The 21,556-nt window shown below is 29.9% G+C and overlaps 1 protein-coding gene across 1 annotated transcript; it reads right to left on the bottom strand.

Moving 5' to 3' along the window:
* Positions 1 to 2,064: 2,064 nt before the first annotated feature.
* LOTGIDRAFT_119719 (hypothetical protein) lies at positions 2,065 to 7,695 on the bottom strand (the record flags this gene model as incomplete). Its single annotated transcript, XM_009057730.1, has 9 exons — positions 2,065 to 2,153; positions 4,162 to 4,303; positions 4,570 to 4,691; positions 4,829 to 4,904; positions 5,196 to 5,257; positions 5,695 to 5,763; positions 6,880 to 6,973; positions 7,298 to 7,384; positions 7,585 to 7,695. The coding sequence occupies 9 exons, from the start codon at positions 7,693 to 7,695 to the stop codon at positions 2,065 to 2,067; spliced, it is 852 nt and encodes a 283-aa protein (XP_009055978.1).
* Between the last annotated feature and the right edge of the window lie 13,861 nt (positions 7,696 to 21,556).

Below are 21,556 nucleotides of genomic sequence, written 5' to 3'. Positions count from 1 at the left end.
GTCATAGCTAAGACAATGTATGTATATACTTGTCATTGAATTTTTTTTCTGTTCTTATTGGATTTTTTATGTTTGATATATTTTTTTTTTCAGACATACTTTTTATGTTTGATATATTTTTTTTTTCAGACATATTTTTTATGTTTGATATATTTTTTTTTTCAGACATACACTTCAATATTTAATGAAGATCATCATTATCGTCAATTGTATCATCCAACAGATTATCAGAGTACAGATGATACTACTACTACATCATCATCTACCAGTACACCAACAGGTCCTGTTACAACCAACACTACAGCTTCTAATTTACATACCATTACAGAGGAGTCTTCTTCTACATCAACAAATAAAACTCTATCACAAACTTCTCCACCACAAGCTAAATTCTATCTTTAACTCTTTCTATATATCGGTATAAATGGACTAGTGTCAAGATGATAAAGTTTTTACCAATTTAGACACTTAGACTGTAGGTAACTATTTGTTGGAAGTTGTGTCTGATTGGGCCCAGAAGTGATATGAATTTGTCTAGTCTGTAGTAGAATAAGGAACATATCCTATTAGTTTAGTTTAAATAAAAGATTTGCATAAAAATAAAAAAATTTTTTTAGGGATTTTAATGTTTTAAGATGGTATTTCACAAATGATTTTATTATATACATGAAGTATTTAATTTCTTGTTTTAAATATCAAGTTTTCACTTTTCTCTTTTATAATAAGTTTTATTCACTATTTGTTATATTTAATTTTTAATTTACTGACATTTTGATATCATTATAACTTATAAGGGATATTTTATAGAAAATATAATTTGCTCACATAAATTGAATGTATGAAATCTCAACAAAATAACGCTTCAAATTTCTTAATGTCTGAATCAAAATCAATACAATATATTTACTCTGAAGGTCTTTAAGTAGGTTTAGAAACTTGTTTAGAAATTTTAATATTTGTTTTCTTTTTGTATAAAGTTTTTGCAAATGTTTTGCATTTATGCTTAATATTTAATATTTAGTGGCCATTCCAGTATACAAACATTTTATGTTTACATCCATAATCATCGATTTTGGCAATATCCTTGTCACAGTAATATTATAATGTTCATAGATCTTTTTCCTTTATTTTTGTTAAATTTTAATAAAATGATTAATGAATTATGTATTTGTTTTCTATTCTATTTAAGATCTTATCCTATGATGTGTTTGTGAGTACTTTGTAAGGATTATAAGTAATTATTACACTACAGTTATATACTAGGTCCTTGTGATATCACCAGCTGATTTGGAATGCAATGGGACAGAAGGAATGGTTGTTCAATCAATTGAGACATTGACAATTAAATGTCATAATCAGAGTTTGCATTATGATTTTTTCACCATCAAATTATATTGATATAATTAGAATACATGTTTACAATTTATTCAGTTCAGCTCAGGATTGCAATTTCAAAAATGAACTATGTATTCAATCACATGCAATCTATGGATTCCATTTCATCCAAAAGTATTTACTGAAGAGACTCTTTCTATTTTAATATATATCAATATTAAATTTCTTTCAATTGCACCTAATGCTACTTTGAGCACGTATGTACAGCTTCAATCTGTATCCATTCTAGTTAGTTAGTAAGTCTGTTACATGAAGTGAATGAAATAACTGTACTAGTACGTAATATTCTCTCCTAGACAAGCTATAGATACAATTATCAGCTCAAATACACAATAGTTTATGTTTAGGCGACATACCATTTACTTTCTGAAATAATAGATAATTATATACAATTAGAAAGATTCATAGCAAAATATGGCTAGTATACCAATAGAAATGAAATGAGGATGGGGAAAATGTCTTACAGTGTGAAATGAGGGAAATTTTAAATAATGGATCTCACACAGCCTCTGTTTATTGTCCCATCTGAGCGTGAACGGGCAACTGTGAATGGTATATTAATAAAGAAGTACACATTTTCATGATAAAGACTAGAAAGTATTCAGGTACTTTTACTAATTGGTTCCTGTGGTTAGGAGTTAAATTAAAATTAACAAAATGAGAAGTCTTTCAACATACCATACTGGAAGCAAAAGGACCTATTGTACTACTATATCTTCTCATAGCTTCTTGTATATCTGATGGGGTAATCACAAGATCTCCTTGTGATTCAATATTCATAATCTGACCACTCTAACATTATAGAAAAATAAACAACATTGCATTATTTTAAGAATAGGGTATAACGGGGCAGAAGGTTTTTATATTATTCTAAATGTGCATCTCAAGAAATTTTAATTCAATAACTCAAAGGAAAGTGTTATATCTTATGAATTTGCACAGGCTCATTTGTTTGGGAAACATTAAATATTAATGGAATAATGGGACGTGACTTTTTTCAACAAGACTCGTTCTGTTCATCAAGTAGAGACCAGTGAGCGAGACTTACTATTAGTTAAAATTTTGTAATTTTGCTAATTGACCATGGATTCTCTTCATTATCTAAGTAATGCTTATGCCACATGCTACAGAGTTCCTTGAGTCAGAGTTATTTAGTGATGTTATATACAATTGACTAATTTACAATACAGGATATAAGACAAAATGCATCACTCAAAACACAAAATATCTTAACGTCCATCAGCGTCAACAGGAGTTCTATTTCATCAATACCACCAAGTTTCATAAACATAACATTCCTTGCCAGAACGGTGAGATGATGTCAGAAATAAATAAAAATAAAAGGAAAAAAAAGGTAAATCTTATCCAAATCATAATTAAATTCAAACATACACTCATCAGCAATACAAAATTTTCATATTAGTCTAAGTATTGTGATACGTGGAATATGCCTTGTTATCACTCACTATTTTGGTCTCTTTGTTACGCCATCTCCAACCTCAAATTTTCGTCAACAAGGGGTGCGCATTATATACGGGTAAATAGATTTTTCTAGATTTTGATGGGGTAAGGAAGGTGTGTGGTAATACACGCTTGCGCATTACATTCGATAATAAACTCTGAAACCGTTCATCCGACTATTACCTATTTCAAACTTGACCGAGATCTCATCAATATATACATGCATACCAAGTTTCATAAAACTGTAGTCTCTATTGTGCCTACAAAAAATGTGAACGGACTGACCGACGGACGGACAGGAGTGACTGCAATCTACATTTCCATGTTTGCATATAAAAATGGGGTTCTAACATTAAATTTAACTTCATATGAAGTCACTTCTGAAATCATACCAAGTCGTCTATTTATTTGAAGAATAAAACTCTTTAAGTAATTATGTTCAGTACAGATTCTCAAATATAGAGGAACTTCTGTTGAAGCATGAATATACAATTTACCTTTCTTCGTTTTTTAGACTTAGATTTGGTAGAAGAGTTGGTGGATGGTGTTGAAGTAGTATTGGTTGTAGTTAATGATGGTGGTAAAGTATTAGACTGTATTGATGGAGTAGAGGGGGTAGAAGGAGGACTCACATGCTGAAATTTAGATATACAAGTAACATTAATATTGGCAATATAACTCAAAATATACCATAACTTGTTAAAGAAAAATACATTTCAAATGTATAATGGCAGAGGAATATATCTTCAATTTGAGTTTCTAGTGCTAAAATATCTTTTATTTACTTGAAAAAACTTAGATACATTTATCTCATCATTCCTTCTGTATCACTAGTAGCAGAAACTAATCATTAATTGAAGTCAATATAATATGACATATCCACATTTAAAAGTGATACTACGTCTTAGAATGAATACAAAATTTAATTCTCAAGAATGGTCAATATGAGTATATATTCATCAGTGAACTTACCTGGTGTCATAAAGTTACAACGGAATCCCTGTAAAATCCAGAAAATTGGAAATTCATAAAACTTAGTAATCATTGAAAAACACTTAATCACAATATTAAGCGTTTTTCAATAGTTAATTGCATTTTGTTAAGTTTAAGTTGTTTGGATTTATCGGATTATATATGGATCCTGTTATGTTATTTATGACACCAGGTATATATACTGATGAATATATGCTCTTATTGGCCATGTTTATTCTAAGACGTAGTATCCCTTTAATGTATCAAAAGTTGATGAAATCTAGAAGAGATTAAAATGACAACATACAGCTGATGTTGGTGATCCTAATACACCTAATGTAGATGTTTTATTAGTTCCAGTAAATAAATCTCCTGCATTATGGTAATTCTGACATAACTGAGGTGTATTTTTTATCATAGGATCATTTATACAACTTCTCATATCTTGTTTCACTAATAAAGCTAAGTCTACTATCTACAATAATTATATAAGTCAATTAAATATTCATTGAGGAATCAAAAATATATCTTTGAAATGTCATATTTTGAATCTTTTATAATTTCTCAGGTTTTAGTTTTTACAGTACTATTCTTGTTGTCATCTATTTTTGGAGTTTGCAGGAGAAATGTAGTTTCATGATCCATTTAGAAAGACAAATTTTTATGTCTTTTGCAGAAAAAGGTTTTAAAAAAGTGAAATGGACTGATTCTTAAAGATTATGATATGCTTATATTACATACCTCAGCTACCGTTTCATAAGCTAGATAACTGACTACTTCTAGAGCATGTAAATTAGGTTTAATATCTAAATTAATACCAGCCATAATCCATTCCTTAAATCTTTGAAATTTATATTTTTTACCTGCAATTATAAACATAAAACAGGTTAATTTTCATTTTGTGGACAATCTTTCTCATTCTTTACATCTTTCCTTAACTGAAAAGGCACATACACACTTTTAAATCACAAAATGCTTTAAACTGCATAAAATAACTTACTAAAACCAGCCTGTCTTGCTTCACAAAACTCTGTATAACTTTTTGTATCCAGGTTACGACTCTGTAATTCTGCTCTCTGTAAAACAAAATTCAATTTTTATAAATGAAAATATGTATAAATATAGTGCTGTTCATGGGCAGACATTTTAGAAAATAATTCTTATTGTTACTAGCTAAAGATATCTATTTTTGACCTTTTATTAAATTACCCATATCAATTTACAGTAGATATAATGCTATACAGGTATTTTTTTAGAGCCAGAAAAGAAGCAAGATCATGAGAAAAAAATAATAAATTCATAAAAATTCTGTCTATAATTTTCATTTTCATCACTCCTTTTGTGATTTCAGATTATATTTTTCTTACCATCAATCGTTCATGCTTTATTTCATCGACAGATTCATCATCAAATAAAGCTACTAATTCTCCTACAATGCAATTATAAATGTAATCAACACCAAATAATTGATATTGTCAATAATGCTAAGATATTGCTAGCCTAACTTTGTTTTAATAATAATCATATATTCAATATGACATGCATGAAGAATCATTAATATGAAAAGGTGCCAGGTGCTAACATTAAAATCAGACAAGTTTTACATCATATTTATCTGTACTTTAGCTTGACAAAGACTGGTAATAGTATAGACAAATCAATTTTACCGACATTTAAGTAGCAATAAAGCAAATTACCTTTTATTTGCCAACATTCTACTATCAAATGTATATTTACACTTTGTTCAATATAATTTCCAACACAGACAGTTCTTGTTTTTAGATACAGTTTTATTCTCCATGTCTCTAAACTTTGATAACAATTTACAAGCTACAAACATTGAATATGTTTTATAGATTTTTTTACCTGTTTGATCAATAGAAGAAAGGAAATCATAACAAACTTTCCTTCGTTTATATGTTGGTACAGGCTGAGCTGGAGGCTTGTCACCTATAATAAAAAGAATATAGCAGGTCTAGTTGAAAAAAGATATCTGTGTAAATCTACATCAAAATATAAACGCTCAACTTATACCTGATTATAATCAGAACAATGTAAATTTTTTGCCACAATTTAAGTTTAAACAATTTCAAGCTGATATTATATTAAGGTAGTTTGCCAGACAAGATAATATTTGCCCATTTGATTTTTAAATAAAAATATATGGTATTTCAGTAATAACCACCAGTAAGAATATTTAACCTTAAGTCATACACTTTTTGGAACTTTTTGAGGTGATACTGAACAATATTACCAAGTTTTGTCAAAATTGCTTTTGATTTTTAAAAGGGTTCATTAATGAGTGATAATAAACAATTTCAACAAGTTTCGTCTACTTCCGTCAAGAATTGTGCCTTCTAGAGTGTTTACATGCTCAAAATTGAACGCGTTTTCAAGATCAAGAGCATACTAAATATTTTTCGATTTTTCTGATTTTTGTGTTTATGAGCTAACAATTGAATGCGTTTTTCAAGAACAATGGCAATAATTCATAAATACTAAATATTACTCGATTTTCTGATTTTCAATAGGGTTCATCCTTGGGTGATTTAAAACACTTACACTAAGTTTCATCGAAATCTGTCAAGAATTGTGCCTTTTAGAGTGTTCAGGGTTCATCTTTGGGTTCATCCATGAGTGATAATAAAGAATTTCAATAAGTTTCCTCTAATTCCTTGCAGAATGGTGCCTTCTAGAGTGTTTACATGCTAAAAATTGAACGCGTTTTTCAAGAACAAGAGCATACTAATTTCTTTTCGATTTTTCAATAGGGTTCATTGGTTGAATACAAACACTCACACCAAGTTTCATCAAGGCCTGTCAAGAATTGTGCCTTGCAGAGCATTTACAAGCAAGTGTGGTTGGATGGCTGGTCGTTTCATGTAGGCGTATAAATGTGTTAATAATAACCTAGCAGTGAAAACAGCCTAAACTTATATGCTACATATGCTTATATGTTACAGTTTAATTGCAGTAGACTGAAATTGAATGTGGATGTTAATTCAGCATTCCACATAAGAATTTAGACAAGAAAGTTCTTACTATTTTCACCAATTTCTTCATTATCCTCTGTTCCTACAGATCTTAATAACATTGCTTTAGTATCTTTAACTTTCATATATCTTAATAATCTTCTTAACTTGACCTGGAATGAGTATAACTGGTGAGACAGCAATTTCCTTTATTGTTAATTTTCTCTTTAAAAAAATATAGTCAAAATAGAAAACTTTAGGCATCTAGTAATAGTTCTATGTTAAGAATCTACCATATAAGAAGGTTCTCATATACACACGATAACTCAAGATCTTACTCTCTACATGATCGGTAAATATTTTATCTTAGGCCAGTACCTTTGGAAGTTCAAGCATGAATGTACAGACTTCTACAGCCATTCAAAGAAGCAAGACTGAGACCAATATCAATTTTGCATATCATAAAGGGCATTTTAACATAAATGAGTGGAATGTACCTTGTCTTTTCTCATTAAGAATACAATGTCTTCTATACTTATAAAGCGACTATTTCTGGTAGAAGCTACTTCTGAAGCCTGATGTAACTAACAATAAAAGTATTTACATTACTGATTATTTCAAACATGTGTTTCCATTCATAATAAAAAATGTAATAATCTAAAGCGTGCGAGATTTAATATTATAAGTGGTGTGAAAATACTGAAATATTGCACAATATAGTTACACAATAATAATCAAAATAAAGAGTTTAGAAAATGGAGTTTTTAAGTAGTTTGAAACTTACAAGATTAACTAACTGTTGATGAACAATGTCTTGTATCAAACTTGCTGAATCATGTAATGGCTTTTTGCAGTCTCCAAATCCATACCTAAATTCAAAATAAAGTAAAAACATAAACATTTATTTGCATAACAATTTATCAATTTTGTAGATCATTCAAGATTTCAATAAAATGAAACACACAAATTTGAATTCTAAACAGATTCTCCACTCATTTATATCATAGTCGACCGAATAGTAAGAATAAGGTGAAGGTTATCTGCTGAGAGGAATAAAAACCTAAAAAATCAAAGACAACTTATTTATTCACTTAATAGATGTAAGCTTACAAAAGATTTTTTCTAAAACTTTATCCAAATTGCGCAATTCCATTTAATTAGCCTCATATACTCAGGTATGCCAATATTTTCTTTTGCAGGTGTCTAAGCAAAATAGGGCATGCCACTGGTTCCACTCTGAGATTATTTTGGTAGATACATTCACATGTAACTTCTGGAGGTTGTTAAGTCTTAATCTAAACAACAGTGATGCATACTGTCATGTCACATGTGGAACAGTATCTAGCAACTAGTTATACATTCAAAGACAAGACCATCAATTGACATGGAAAAAGTAGTGAAAGATAGCTTGCCAGGCAAGGTAAAATACGCCTACTGGCAGCTGTCAGAAATGATTAAACAGTCTTAAGTGACTAGAGTATGAATTTTAAAGTTTTTATTAAAGTAATTTTAATCGTTTGAATTCATTGATACATATAATTACTGCCAGTTATTTATACTGGGAAATTCCACCAAATTTTTAAAAATCAATATCAATAACCGAAATACATCAAATTATCACATCAATATACATGATCACACCATGTTTCATTAAAATCAATTGAAAACTGTAGTCTCTTATGTGTTCACAAACAAATTTTGACGCGTTGTTCCTAAGTCAAGGGCAATAACTCAAAGATCGTTCAGTGAAATATCAAATTCGAACTTTCGTCCAAGATCTCATCAATATAAATGATCACACCAAATTTCATAAAAAAACTGTTGAAAACTGTAGTCGCTATTGTGTTCACAAACAAATTTTGATGCATGTTTCCTAAATCAAGGGCAATAACTCAAAAACTGTTCATCGAAAGATCATCAAATTCAAACTTGACCAAGATCTCATCAATAGGATGATCACACCAAATTTCATTAAAAACAGTTGAAAACTGTAGTCTCTATTGTATTCACAAACAAATTTTGATGCATGTTTCCTAAGTCAAGGGCAATAACTCAAAAACCGTTCAACGAAAGATCGGCAAATTTGAACTTGTCCAAGATCTCATCTATATAAATGATCACACCAAATTTTATTAAAATCAGTTGAAAACTGTAGTCTCTATCGTGTTCACAAACAAATTTTGACCCGTTTTCCTAAGTCAAGGGCAATAACTAAAAAACCGTTCATTGAAAGATCGTCATATTCGATCTTGACCATGCTCTCATCTATATAAATGACCACATCAAATCTATTGTGTTCACAAGAAATGTGGACGGACCGACGGACCGGGGCGGCGGCAATATACGTCCACATTTCCATGGGGGCGTATAATAAAACTCTATTCACTTCCTTATTAGCTGATAAGACCTGTATGGATAAACTGAAATCTAAGCAATATTCAACATTAACTTGATAGCAGTGGCTTAACAGGCGTATAGAAAGTATGTATCACATTACTTTGTGGCCTGTAAAACACCTCTATCTTAGCTTCTTTATACACTAAATAAACCAAAATTGAAACCAAGACTGAAATCTTAGAGTAATAACATCCTAAATCTTAGTGTCTTGTGGGTGGCAATTATAGATTTTACATTAGATACACTCATTATGTTAAAAGATCTTAGTAAAGGTTCTTATAAAACATAAGGAGCAATGGCCTTGGTATGATTGCATGATCTATTGCATTAATTGGAGAAAAAAAAAGAGTATAAAGTATTACCTTCAGATCTAATTAGCCACTGACAAGAGTTGATAGACCTAACTAAAGAGATAAATTAGAATATATGTCATGAAAAAGAGTCTGTGTCATTGTGTCATATATTATTCTACAGGTTCTACAGGTTCTAGAAGTCTCTGAGTGTCGTGGCAGTCATGAAGATTATATTGTGCCACCCACATAGCTTTAACTGACAGAGAATTTGTGTTATGATTGCGAGGTATATAATTCATTATTAACAATCCTTCAATTCATGTTAATATTTCACAATTTTCTCCTACATCAAAACCCGGGTGTCAACTGTATAGATTTCTAAATGACAATAGATAATAACTATGTACAGTAGCAGACTTTCTACAGCTAGCATCAGGTAAGTTACATCTAACATTGATTTCAATTATTTAACAGGTGTCATTATGGTCATCATATAAAAGTAACAGAAGATGAAAGTGCATACTTTAACTGTCCATATTGATCGTGATTGATTTTAATGCACAGAAATTTGATTAAAGCTTTACTCGGAATCAACAATTTGATATTTTTATTACTTTAGGCCTACTGCTGTTGAGTTGGCATAGAGAAAGAACTAAATATTATGATTACATGTTTAGACATTAGTTCTTTCCAAGGAATCCTTTTCATTTATTAATCTTAATGAAAATTCATGTGTTGTGGTCTCTATGCATAATTAGCGTTGTTATCCTCAAATCCTATCTCAAAATACAAATGAAGAGAAAGAAAAATGTTATACTTTAATTGAAACTTAAATGATTAAAAAGGATAGTATTGTTTTGATTAGTGGCATTATCAAGAAAATATATAACTGATAGTCATAGCATAAAGATTGAAAGTTTTGTATGCCCCTCGTAAGGAACAAATTTTGAATAAATTTTAAAATCACTCTTAACTTTTTTTTACTATATTTTATATACATTTTTTATCATGCACCTTTTACATGTGTTCGTGTACATTATACGAAACAGAGCAAAGGCATGTAATGAGCTGTCTCATTTCAAAGTTAATTTTATGGACAATGTACATACTGATAATCAACACAACATATTACCGACGACAAAAAATAAATGACATACAATAAATATACGTAGAAAGATAAATATAATGATAAAATTATGTTGTAGCATTGAATGATCCACTCTGATCAAATATGAAATAATAAAGAAAAGGTTTATCTATAAGATTAGCCATTTGATGAAATCCAGTCAAGTCAATAATCAATTATTGTCTAATTGTTTATTATAATGATATCAGGAATTCTAATCAGTAAACCTAACAATATAAATATAGAGTAATGATACTAGAAACCTACTAGTAACATACCATGTTCAAGTTGTAATAATTAAATCACGATTCCGGTATCGCACAATTTGATTAGATAACAGTGCTCACATGCATTTGGTTCATATTTGTGTAAACAGAATGTAAAATATAAGCTCAACCCCTTAAACAGACTTCCTTAAATAATCAAATTAATTTTTGTTTAAAGATGGGTTCTCTTATTTTCATTTATGAAAATGCTAATACTTATATGAATAGAAAGTAGAGGTGTTTCTTATGACTTGGAAAATATCAGATTGTCTCACATGTCCACAATTAATTCACAATTAGCTAAATTAGAAGTGAATTACTAGCAGAATTCTAATGACTGACTGATCAAGTAAGGTCTTTTGTTTAACCAGACTGTACATACATGAACATGTATGATTGGTTAAAACTCTTAATCATATGCAATAAGAACATAATGGTATGATAGAAATAGATGGTAATTCATTAGAAACACCAATAAATCAAATAGTTTGCTTAATTTAACACTAAAAAATAAGGAAACCCATCTTTACCAGTATTTGCTTTTCAATTTGAGATCAAAAGCATGTTAGAAATTTCAGTTGGTCAGAATTAGCTTTTTATGTTCAGAGCACAGAGATCTATATTCCAAGACAGCAATATCACTTTCATTAACTGTCTTTTCTCGATATATATCACTTACCAAAATTATTTCTGGTAAAATCCAGTCAAGTCAAGACCAATAAGTACTTGGATTTGTCATTCATTGCGTTCAGTCATTCTTTGAGCCTGTTTTTATTTTTAGCTGCCTAACTTGCACCTTCTCCGGAGGTGGCCTAAACCTGGCTCCAACTTTAGTCATATGAGTGTTAAGGCAGCAGAACTATCAACCGTTCTTTGAATCTGGTTTAATGATTTTTGGTAAATGTTCAGATGGACAGTTACATGAAAGACATGGTATCAAGAGCAAAAGCCTTATCAGGAAATGCATCCTATCTATTTAGTGAACATAAATCTTAGATCAAAACAATGTATGTAACAAAATGAAATATGTGATTTCGACATGATTTTACAATATACATTGTAAGGAAAAAAACTAATGAATTAAATAAAGTTCTTGTATTGTACAGTCCTCTACAAATTTACTTGTTTCATGCAAACAAAAAAGAATCAGCTTACTGACATATTGTGATAAAAGTTGTTAAATGAATGTACCATCTTGAATCATGTGTATGTTAAATGCCAACTTGCGCAATATTAAAATTTCTATGAAAAACTAATTGGTATCTGTAGGTTTGAATAAAATCGTTTCAAAATAAAATGACAACACAATAACAAACTAATAGATCATTGAAATACTAGCATTAGTTCATCTAAAAATATCTCCATTGATACTACACTTCAAACTGCTGTACCAAAAAAAAAACATAAAAAATAACACAAAAACAACAAATATCTTTCTAAAGAATTCTAATCAATTCTTATGGTATCCTGAAACTATTGATTTTATTACTGACACAAATAAATACTGTTATAACTCAAAATAATTTGATAACAATATTTGTGTGTCACATGCTAGAAAACATACTAAATCTTAAATATATTTCTAGGATATTAACGCTGTCTTCATTAAACAAAACTTAAATTAGTCTGTGGTATTCAATTTTCTAAAGCTTGTAATAAAGAGATAGAAAACCCGGAGACAAATAAGGGTAGACAACTCTTTTACAACTAATCCCAAATTTAAACTCTGTTCTGATGGTCAATCCCCTGACATTCTAGTAATATTTGAAGCATGAATTTATAGAAAAGGTTGAAAAAATATGTATCTACTCCCAAATTGATTGTGTGCAACACAAATATAATTATTTCAAGTTAGCCCTTGAGTTTCATTTCTTTGACAAAGATTTTTAGAGAGAACTTCAATAATTTGTGCTTTAATGCATAACAAGGATGCAGGTGGAATATATTTGACTTGTTTATTCTAACAAATACTTAGGTAAGAAATTATTTAAGAATTATCCATATTATTTTCATCTTGAAATAATTTCACTTTTTCTTACAAATCTAACAATTCAAGAAAAAATAGGGAAATAAAAGAAAGTTTATTTTTATAGAAGCGTTGTTATATTTTAGGTGTGCTAAAAGTCGAACAAAAATGTATATGTATATGTTTGTGGTCAACCAACCAATCAGACAAGCCCATTCGTATAAGTTCTTACCACTCCTCGATTTCTGCCCTTCCAAATTCTAGCCATCTTAACATAGTTCATGTTTCATATAACCTCTGCAGAGTTTATTTTGTGTTATGACCATGGAATAATGATAAACATGACACTGCTTGAAATTGGATTGAAACTGGATTGAAATTGGACAGAAAGATACAGAAAATTAGAGAAAAACAGGAAAACCACAGGAATTTCAAAACGATATTTGGGATTTGAATGAGTAAGCTAATGTCATAGACAAGAAGTAGTCGTGTTGTCTCTTTTAATATACCAAACATGTAAATATGCAAATCTTTATCATTATGATATTACATACAAATCATGCAGCTTAATTGATGATTATTATCATTATTTCTAGATTTCAACAATTCATTGTTCATGTAGACTTCTGGTGTTATGATTTAAAATATCAACAGTAACCAATGGCTGAGAAGTATTCTACCTCCTCAAGTCCAGATGAAGACCAATCTCCCCTGCTGGATGATTTGGAACAAAAACAACAAATATTAACATGGCAAGGTAAGACTAAGATTATTATTTGTTTGTGGGGTTAAAATGTTCTTATTATCATTCATGATTCATTTTACACCAAAAGATATTGTTTCCAAAATTGGACTTTGATCAGAAAAGATATTTAATTGTGTTCCAAATGGCAACCAACAAATAATTGAAATTATAACTCAATTTATATAGAAATCACAAAAAATATCTTTCAAACTTGATAATATCAATAGCTATTGGCAGGGCAAGGGAAAAAAAATTTCTGCAACTAACCAATTCCATTATTGCAATAAAACACCATACACCATTGCCCCTCTACGGGCCTCACTATTGGACTGACTACGTCAGCTTTTGGACTAGAAATTATGAATTACAGAAAAACTTTTCTGAAACAGGTAATAAGTTTGCGAAAATAAATGTTAAATAACAAAATCTTTCATTTTTTTCAAAAGTGCAAACAATTATGCAACATTATTTAATAAAATACATCAGGTCAAGGTCTTTTGTTACACAAGTATATCGAAATTTATATAATAGAATAATCATCTCAAAAAACAGATAATGACATATTCTCATTTCCCACAACCACGTTTAAAAATAAGCGTATACAAAATCTTTCATCCATACTTTCTCTAATTCCTCCTGCAAAGACATTGAACTTTCCATACCACGATGCATACAGAAGGAAATAATGTAAGAAAAATAAAGGATACTATATTAAACTGTCAAATGACGTCCAAAGTCACACCACATTCCAAAAAAATAAGTGACAGTAATAAAAACTGATAAAGAAATATTTAATTACATTAGACTACATTATAGTGAATACATTTCCTTAAGATTTGAAAAATGGGGGTTTGATTTTAAAAATGTGAAGAGACCATGTGGCAATCCCTATTTTTAGGGAAAAGTAAATGAAAGTTTGTCAGACAAGTTAATCTAGTTTGTAATGTTTATCAGTTATTGGTGATTAGTCATTAGTGATAGTTCATCCTGACATTGGTTCAATATTTCATAATAAACTCACATAAACATCACAATTTCTATCAGCTAACAAAATTCACAGCTTAATTAGAATCAAAAGCCAAAATTTAATCAAATGGGTGAAGAAAGAACAATTTTCATTTAGATTTCATGCCATCTGGAGATATAAAGAAAACACATCAAGTAACAGACACACAACATTACGCCAACATTAGGACAACTGGTAACATCAGGCATGTAGAGGATTAAAGTTAAAGGGACATAGATGTGCCATTTTGGGGGGTTGATTTGAGTCTTGAAAATATGTAAATAATTTTCAGAAGTACTAGAAATGTACGAAAATCGCATAATTCCTTTAGAAATATCTCAAACTGGGAATTTTACAAACTATTTCTATTATGTCTTTTCTATGTATCACAGAGTATCTTAAAATGACGACAGATAATTCTGGACACACATGAATTTGAAGGCACAAATTTCGATGGTGAGCTGTAAACACTATTACTGATTGGCTTAGATAAAAAAATTCCTGTTTTTGAGTGTCAAGTATGATTGGTCAAAAAAATGTCCCTTTAAACTAATGATTGGTCAAAATAACAGAGTTGATGTCAAAATTGATAAGTTAAGCTAACATGAAATGAAATAGCATCACTAGTTCATCACTAGGCATAGGAATAGAAGCCAAGAGTAACAATAAATACATAAATCTTGCAGCAAGGATATCAAATGATAAGTTACATGGAATATCTTCTTTAATATTGGTTAAGACGAGGATGAGTAAGTCAAGAGATTGATAGAATAATTTAAGATAGAAACTAGATACTGACAATATCATCTTCTTAAACAGCCTCTGATTTATGAAATAAAGAGAACTGTTGACAAAGTTAGAAACATGTAAAGATGGTAAACAGTTAGACAGCTAATCATACCAAACTAATCCAATATTTTACATGATTCTTTAAAAACATGTCAAATTCTGCAAGCAATCAAAAATATCTCATCAATATTAGCCAGTTTAAATTGAGTTTTCAATTTTCTTAAAGATTTATAACAATCTTGACCTTAACCAAGAAAAAATAATTATTGTCTCATCTCCAGTGAATATTGAAGATTAAAATTTGAAATTTACAAACTGTGCCAAATTTGTGAAAGGAAAGTGCCGACAATCATATTGACTTACAACTGAAATAAATTGAATGGAAAGTATACTTCAGCTCCCAAATAACAAGAATTCTTTTAAAAACATTCAGTTGTCACACTGCTTAGACAATGATATAAATATTTCAAAATATGCAATGTAAGTTGCTGTGCAGTATGCACTGCCTTACTAAACTACATTTTCAAATATCTCCAAAGAGATGGGTAGGTAGGGCTAGCCGATTAAGAGCTACCATGTGTACTTTCTAGCCACTAATGATGCGGGTCAGTGGTTATTATGTGTGGTCAGTGTGTGGGTGTGAGAAACCTTCACTTCCACAATATTTATTCTTATTAGAAAGTAATATACCCAAGACAAGATACTGACTCACTCCAAATTCTTTGATGTCAAGTTATAGCCTATGATTTATCAAGGTTAAAAATGCAAACTGCTGGAAAAGCTTATTTTTACAATAAACTGATGTTACATTTTCACAAAAAATGCTTACAATATTACTATTGATATAATCAAAAAACATACATAGATAAATTCATTCACCTTGAATATTTTACAATTCAATAAAACATTTATTGCATAAAATTAAGGAAATGAGTTTTCATTACAGTTAATATTTCTTCTCAATCCTGACATTAAATCAATGATTTATGAAAATTTGAAATATTTTCAATTCACCAAATACAAACCATTGAAATGAGGGGAAAGCGTAACTTTTGTTCTTTTCAATATCATGAGCTTTAAGATCATGAATTAAACATATACACCCATTGAGCACTGCGACACAATTATATGGAAAATGTGTAGAAAGGAATATTAAAAGCCTCAAACTGGCAGCATTAAATTTATTGAAGTTAATAATTGGCAGCATGCAAGTGTGACAATAAAACTATGGAAAGCAGCTTTAGCAGATGTCATTGGTGGTGCAGCAGAATGATTAAAAACACTGTACTTTCTATTAGATCAATCTACATAGAGTAAACACACAAACTGTAAAAATCATTCAGGCATATTAAAAGCAAAAAATGTAATACCCGTTACTAGAAAGTTTATTCATTATAATATCACAAAAAACTCTACAATGCTCAGGGTACGGTATAAAGAATTTGGCATATGCTGTTACACAATTTTCAATTTTTTTCTATTTTCTTTCAAGATAAAATGAAACAATAGATGAGAAGCAATAATTGTCAGTAATAATTATCAAAATCTATCACCTGCCATTTATCTCACAATCACCCTTAGTTTTTTAAATCTTTACAAAAGAAAAAGCTTACATTTCTGAATGATGATCTATTATCATTAGAGAAAAAAATCTAATAATTATAATATGAACATGCAGAATTTTTAGCAGGTAACTCTGTTCAATAGATTAAAGTTCACATGAAATAATGGAACATGTGTTGCCATATGAAAATAGCAATTTCTTGGAAATTTGGTTACCCCTTGAAATGATCATCAAAGCCATTCCATCCACTAATTTCAAAATATCTAAATATTCATCAGCTTAAAAAGCAATTTAAGACAAATCTACTTCAATATTGCATTTAAAATTCATTCAATCATGAAATTCTGCATGGGGGATTCTCCATGCAATGGGATAAGAGCAATAAAATGGGCCACCAAGTGCCATCTTCAGTTTGAGTTTGTTCACTCTAGTTTTTTATTCATTCATTCATTAAAAATTACTCTCTTAAAAACCATCTGCCAAGAAAATGTTAGAAAATAGTTGGTATCTTTTTCTTTTACTAAACGAGATTTAAGATTAGAACGGATGGTCAAGAGTTTATTTGTGGGCAATTTTTTCACCAATCTTCTTGTCACCCTACAATCCACATCTTAAAAGCTAGTGTCCAATACAATAACACTTGTAGTCTACTCCATTCATTAATTGTAACATATGAAGGGAAGAGCTCAAGTACTATAATACTAGTTGAACATGTATTGTTCTCTTTATTCCAATCTTTCATTCACACCAAACCTACCTACTTGATGACTTGTCCTTATTATAATATTTTATCTTCACAATATCATCAAATCAGCATACCAAATAATTAGACGCATTTACCATCTGATTAATGTGATCATAGTCATTCCATATCTTCTATAGAAAAGCAGTGAATTTATAAGAAAGTAGTTTGTTTTAAAAGAATAAAATACATGAGCTAAAATCAACAAGTTTGAATTGACTCGCTAACAATGATGCAATTACGAAATCAAACAAAATTGGTCTATTTTACAGCAGAAATCATTTGTTCTATTGTATAATTAACATGGCAGTGAACACCTTTCTATATAACTTAACTTGTACACTGAACAGACTTTGTTTACATAAATCTGCATGTGCACACACACATCCCCATCTACCAGGTGAACACATTTCCTGCACAACTCAACTGTTTTCATTTCTAAAAGTTTTTCATTTTCTTAACACAAAACTCTTTACACATTAGGACTCTTGAGACTTTTACAAAGACTAATAATATAGAATTTCAAGAACCATAAATTATCAACTCAAAGAAAGTTTATCTGCATCAATAATTCCTTATTTTCAATAAAAACACCAGTAGAAAACCCTGACAAAGATTTGGTATTGAAATCATCAGGTTAAGATAAATGTAATTTTAAATACAACAGTATGGGGAAAATCATTGAAAGAACTGAACTGCCATTTTTTTCAAACAAATTGGCAGAAAAAAAAAATATTTAATACCAACAGTATAGGTAAGTTAAAGGGACATTGCGCTTTTTTGTAAAACATTTTCATTATCAGAAACGTCGTAAATTATACCTGAAAATATTTCTAAAGTATGCTATTTATATCTATGTACCTACTTGATCAAACTGAATTTGTTTTTCAAAGGTTAATCAAAATTGAGAGTACTAATTGTTAATTAAGCAGTTTTTGCTAGTTTCAGTGATTGGCTTTATAATGGTTCATTACATTTAATTGAAATCTTTAGAAAACGTAGGAGACATATTTCGCTAAGACTAGGCGTTTATTTTACTGCAAAGATAGTGGACCATAGCCACTATACTTTATATGATAACATTCCACAGATTTTGGTTTATAGTTTTCACAAATTTGAGCCAAAAAAATATTCGACTTACAAAAAAAAACGAATATCCCTTTAACAAGATTTTTTTCTGACCTAAAGTTTCAGTTTCGTTATTTGGTAGAGAAGTAAGCTTTTATAATATAGATTAACTTACATCATATGCTGAACTTCTGTTGTGAACCAATTATTTAAAGATGAAACTTTCATCCCAGTACAGCTTGCCATTATAATAATCTATAACATAAAACAATTTTTTTTTTTTGTTCAGGAATTTTCAATCTAAAATCAACATTACACTTTTTCAATGTCTTTGATAGAAAAATACCACAAGTAAAGTTTGCAATCAAGCGCATTAGTAGTCTTATAGTAAGAGTAATTTACTCGACTAACAACATACAATCACATTATGTGGGTGTATAAAAATTAACTTTGTTTGTGCACTTCTCCAATTGTTACATGTAAATTATGGATTATTATCATTATAGCATAATTCACAAAATCACAATAACGAGAAATGAAAATAACCAAGAAATATGTGTAGTTAGCGCTGATTGATTCAATTGGTCCAATCAAAATTGAGTTCTCATAATCGCTATTTTGCAGAACATTAAAAATGGAGGCCCTGAGATTTAAAATACTTACGTAACAGTTTAAGAATTATTTTATCGATTGTGACTTAACGCTTGGATTTTTCACGTTGAAACTTTCACGAAAGGTAAGGGGCATCTTCCTCTACGTGTTGGCATGAAGAATTATGTATTTCATGATCACAAAAACTCATTGAAAAAACTGGTCTAGCCCTTTAAATTAATGTTGAAAAATTTTGGCAACTTAATTTAAAAAAAAAAATTCCCTTATAATCTTATTACATAATTACATTTTGTAGCTTAAATAGCTGTATATGTTATAAAGTATTATAAAGCCCAAGCTTAAGTCATAGCCTACTTATTTGTTAGCTTATTATCTAATGTACTAAAGAAAGGTATAATACTTCCACCTACACATTTTCTTATCAAAGACATGTGACCACAAACACTCATAACCACAAGAATGTGACCAAATTTAAAACTGACATAATCAGATAGTTGACATTCTTGACCTAGGGCTTTTTATATCGAACTTCAAAAAAGTTCAATTCTAGCTCACATTCACCAATTAATCCTGTTATCAGTTTCTCTCTAAACATTACCTGATATCAACTTATTGACAATAACAAGCCTATGTAAGGTGATCAAGGTACATGATTATATGCATGAGAAATATTCTGTGTATTATTTGGAAAAACAAATCTCTAAAGGCCTACCATCTTCAAATCTAAAAAATTTCTATGGTTGCATAGCATAATAGGTCTTGGATTATCTACCTCTACCAGGAAATTGGTTTCTCTGCAATCTCTATCTATCAGTGTAACTGTTCGGATTCAGTAGGCTTACCCATTGCTTAAGCTTAAAGATGGGTTCCCTTATTTTCATTTATGAAAATGAAAATGTTAATACTTATACTAAAAGAGAGTAGAAATGTTCTAATGACTTGGAAAAATACCAGTTTGTCTCACATGTCCACAATTAATTCATAATTATCTACATTAGAGTGGATTACCAGCAGAATTCCAATGAGTGAGCGATCAAGAAAGGTCAAAAAGTCTTTTTTTTCATCCAAACTGAATAAATGCAGAAATTTCTGATAGGTTAAAACTCTTAATTATATGCAATAAGAATATATTGATAATGAAAAATATAATTAATGTTTAAGAGGACATGATAAATCGTTAGAAACACCAATTAATCAAATAGTTTGCTTAATTTGACACTAAAAAATAAGGAAACCCATCTTTAATGTTGTTCTGGCAACATTTTCCTAAACACACACTGCATATCACAGCACAACCAATGTTCATCAGTCCATTTATCAGAACTTACTACTAGTTTGTTCAATTTTGTGCCGAAAATAATGAAGCCTATCATTAAAAAAATTGTCATTATTCAACTCAAAGAGTGCATGATTTTTTAATGTAATTTTTCTAAATTTAAACCAACTGATTAAACAATGTATGATAATTATTAATCAAAGTCATAGTTAGTTAGTTATGCTAAGGTACCGTAGATGAGGACTACTGGTTTATTAGCTGATTAGCATCAAAAGTTTTGACAAAGGAAAGTGAAAAGTCAGTGATCTTTCCGTGTCATTCATGTTGCCTAAAAATTAATGTAATTTCATACAAATTTTGATCCTTGGGAAAAATGTAGCGCAAGTTACCGGTTTGACCTATTATAATATGAAGCATGTGACTTGGTACTTGAATGAAATCTATCAAAACACTCGTACCACGCCCACACAACCCGTGTGCCTCTGACCATGTGAGTGAGCGTAGGTGTAAATCAATCGCTTCCAAACTTTTCAACAAAATATCTCATATGTTTGTACCTCAGTGTCCTTGAAACTTGACAAAATACTTCTTTTATATTCAATCTCTCATTCTGCATTGATGATTACGTGCATCAAAGTACATTCGGAAGTGAAAATGTTGCTTATTATTACATAAAAATTTACTGCTATGTATATGCCGCCATTTGCATTTTTCTATTGCGCATGCTTGTGGAGACCTTTGACCCATATTTACCTGCGGTTAGAACTTCAAAAGACACCGACAGAATGCAATTAAAATGACAGGTAGGGGTTAATTATTTCATACATTTGATTTTCTAAAGTCAGGCACAGAAAAATAATTCTAAGCATCGCACAGAGAGAAAATAAACGTCCAATGTATTCCATT

The sequence above is a fragment of the Lottia gigantea genome, assembly GCF_000327385.1.
Source record: "Lottia gigantea unplaced genomic scaffold LOTGIsca_31, whole genome shotgun sequence".
Lineage (NCBI taxonomy): Eukaryota > Metazoa > Mollusca > Gastropoda > Lottiidae > Lottia > Lottia gigantea.
Note: the sequence above shows the minus strand (reverse complement) of the source record. Positions and strands in the feature narration are given on the sequence as shown.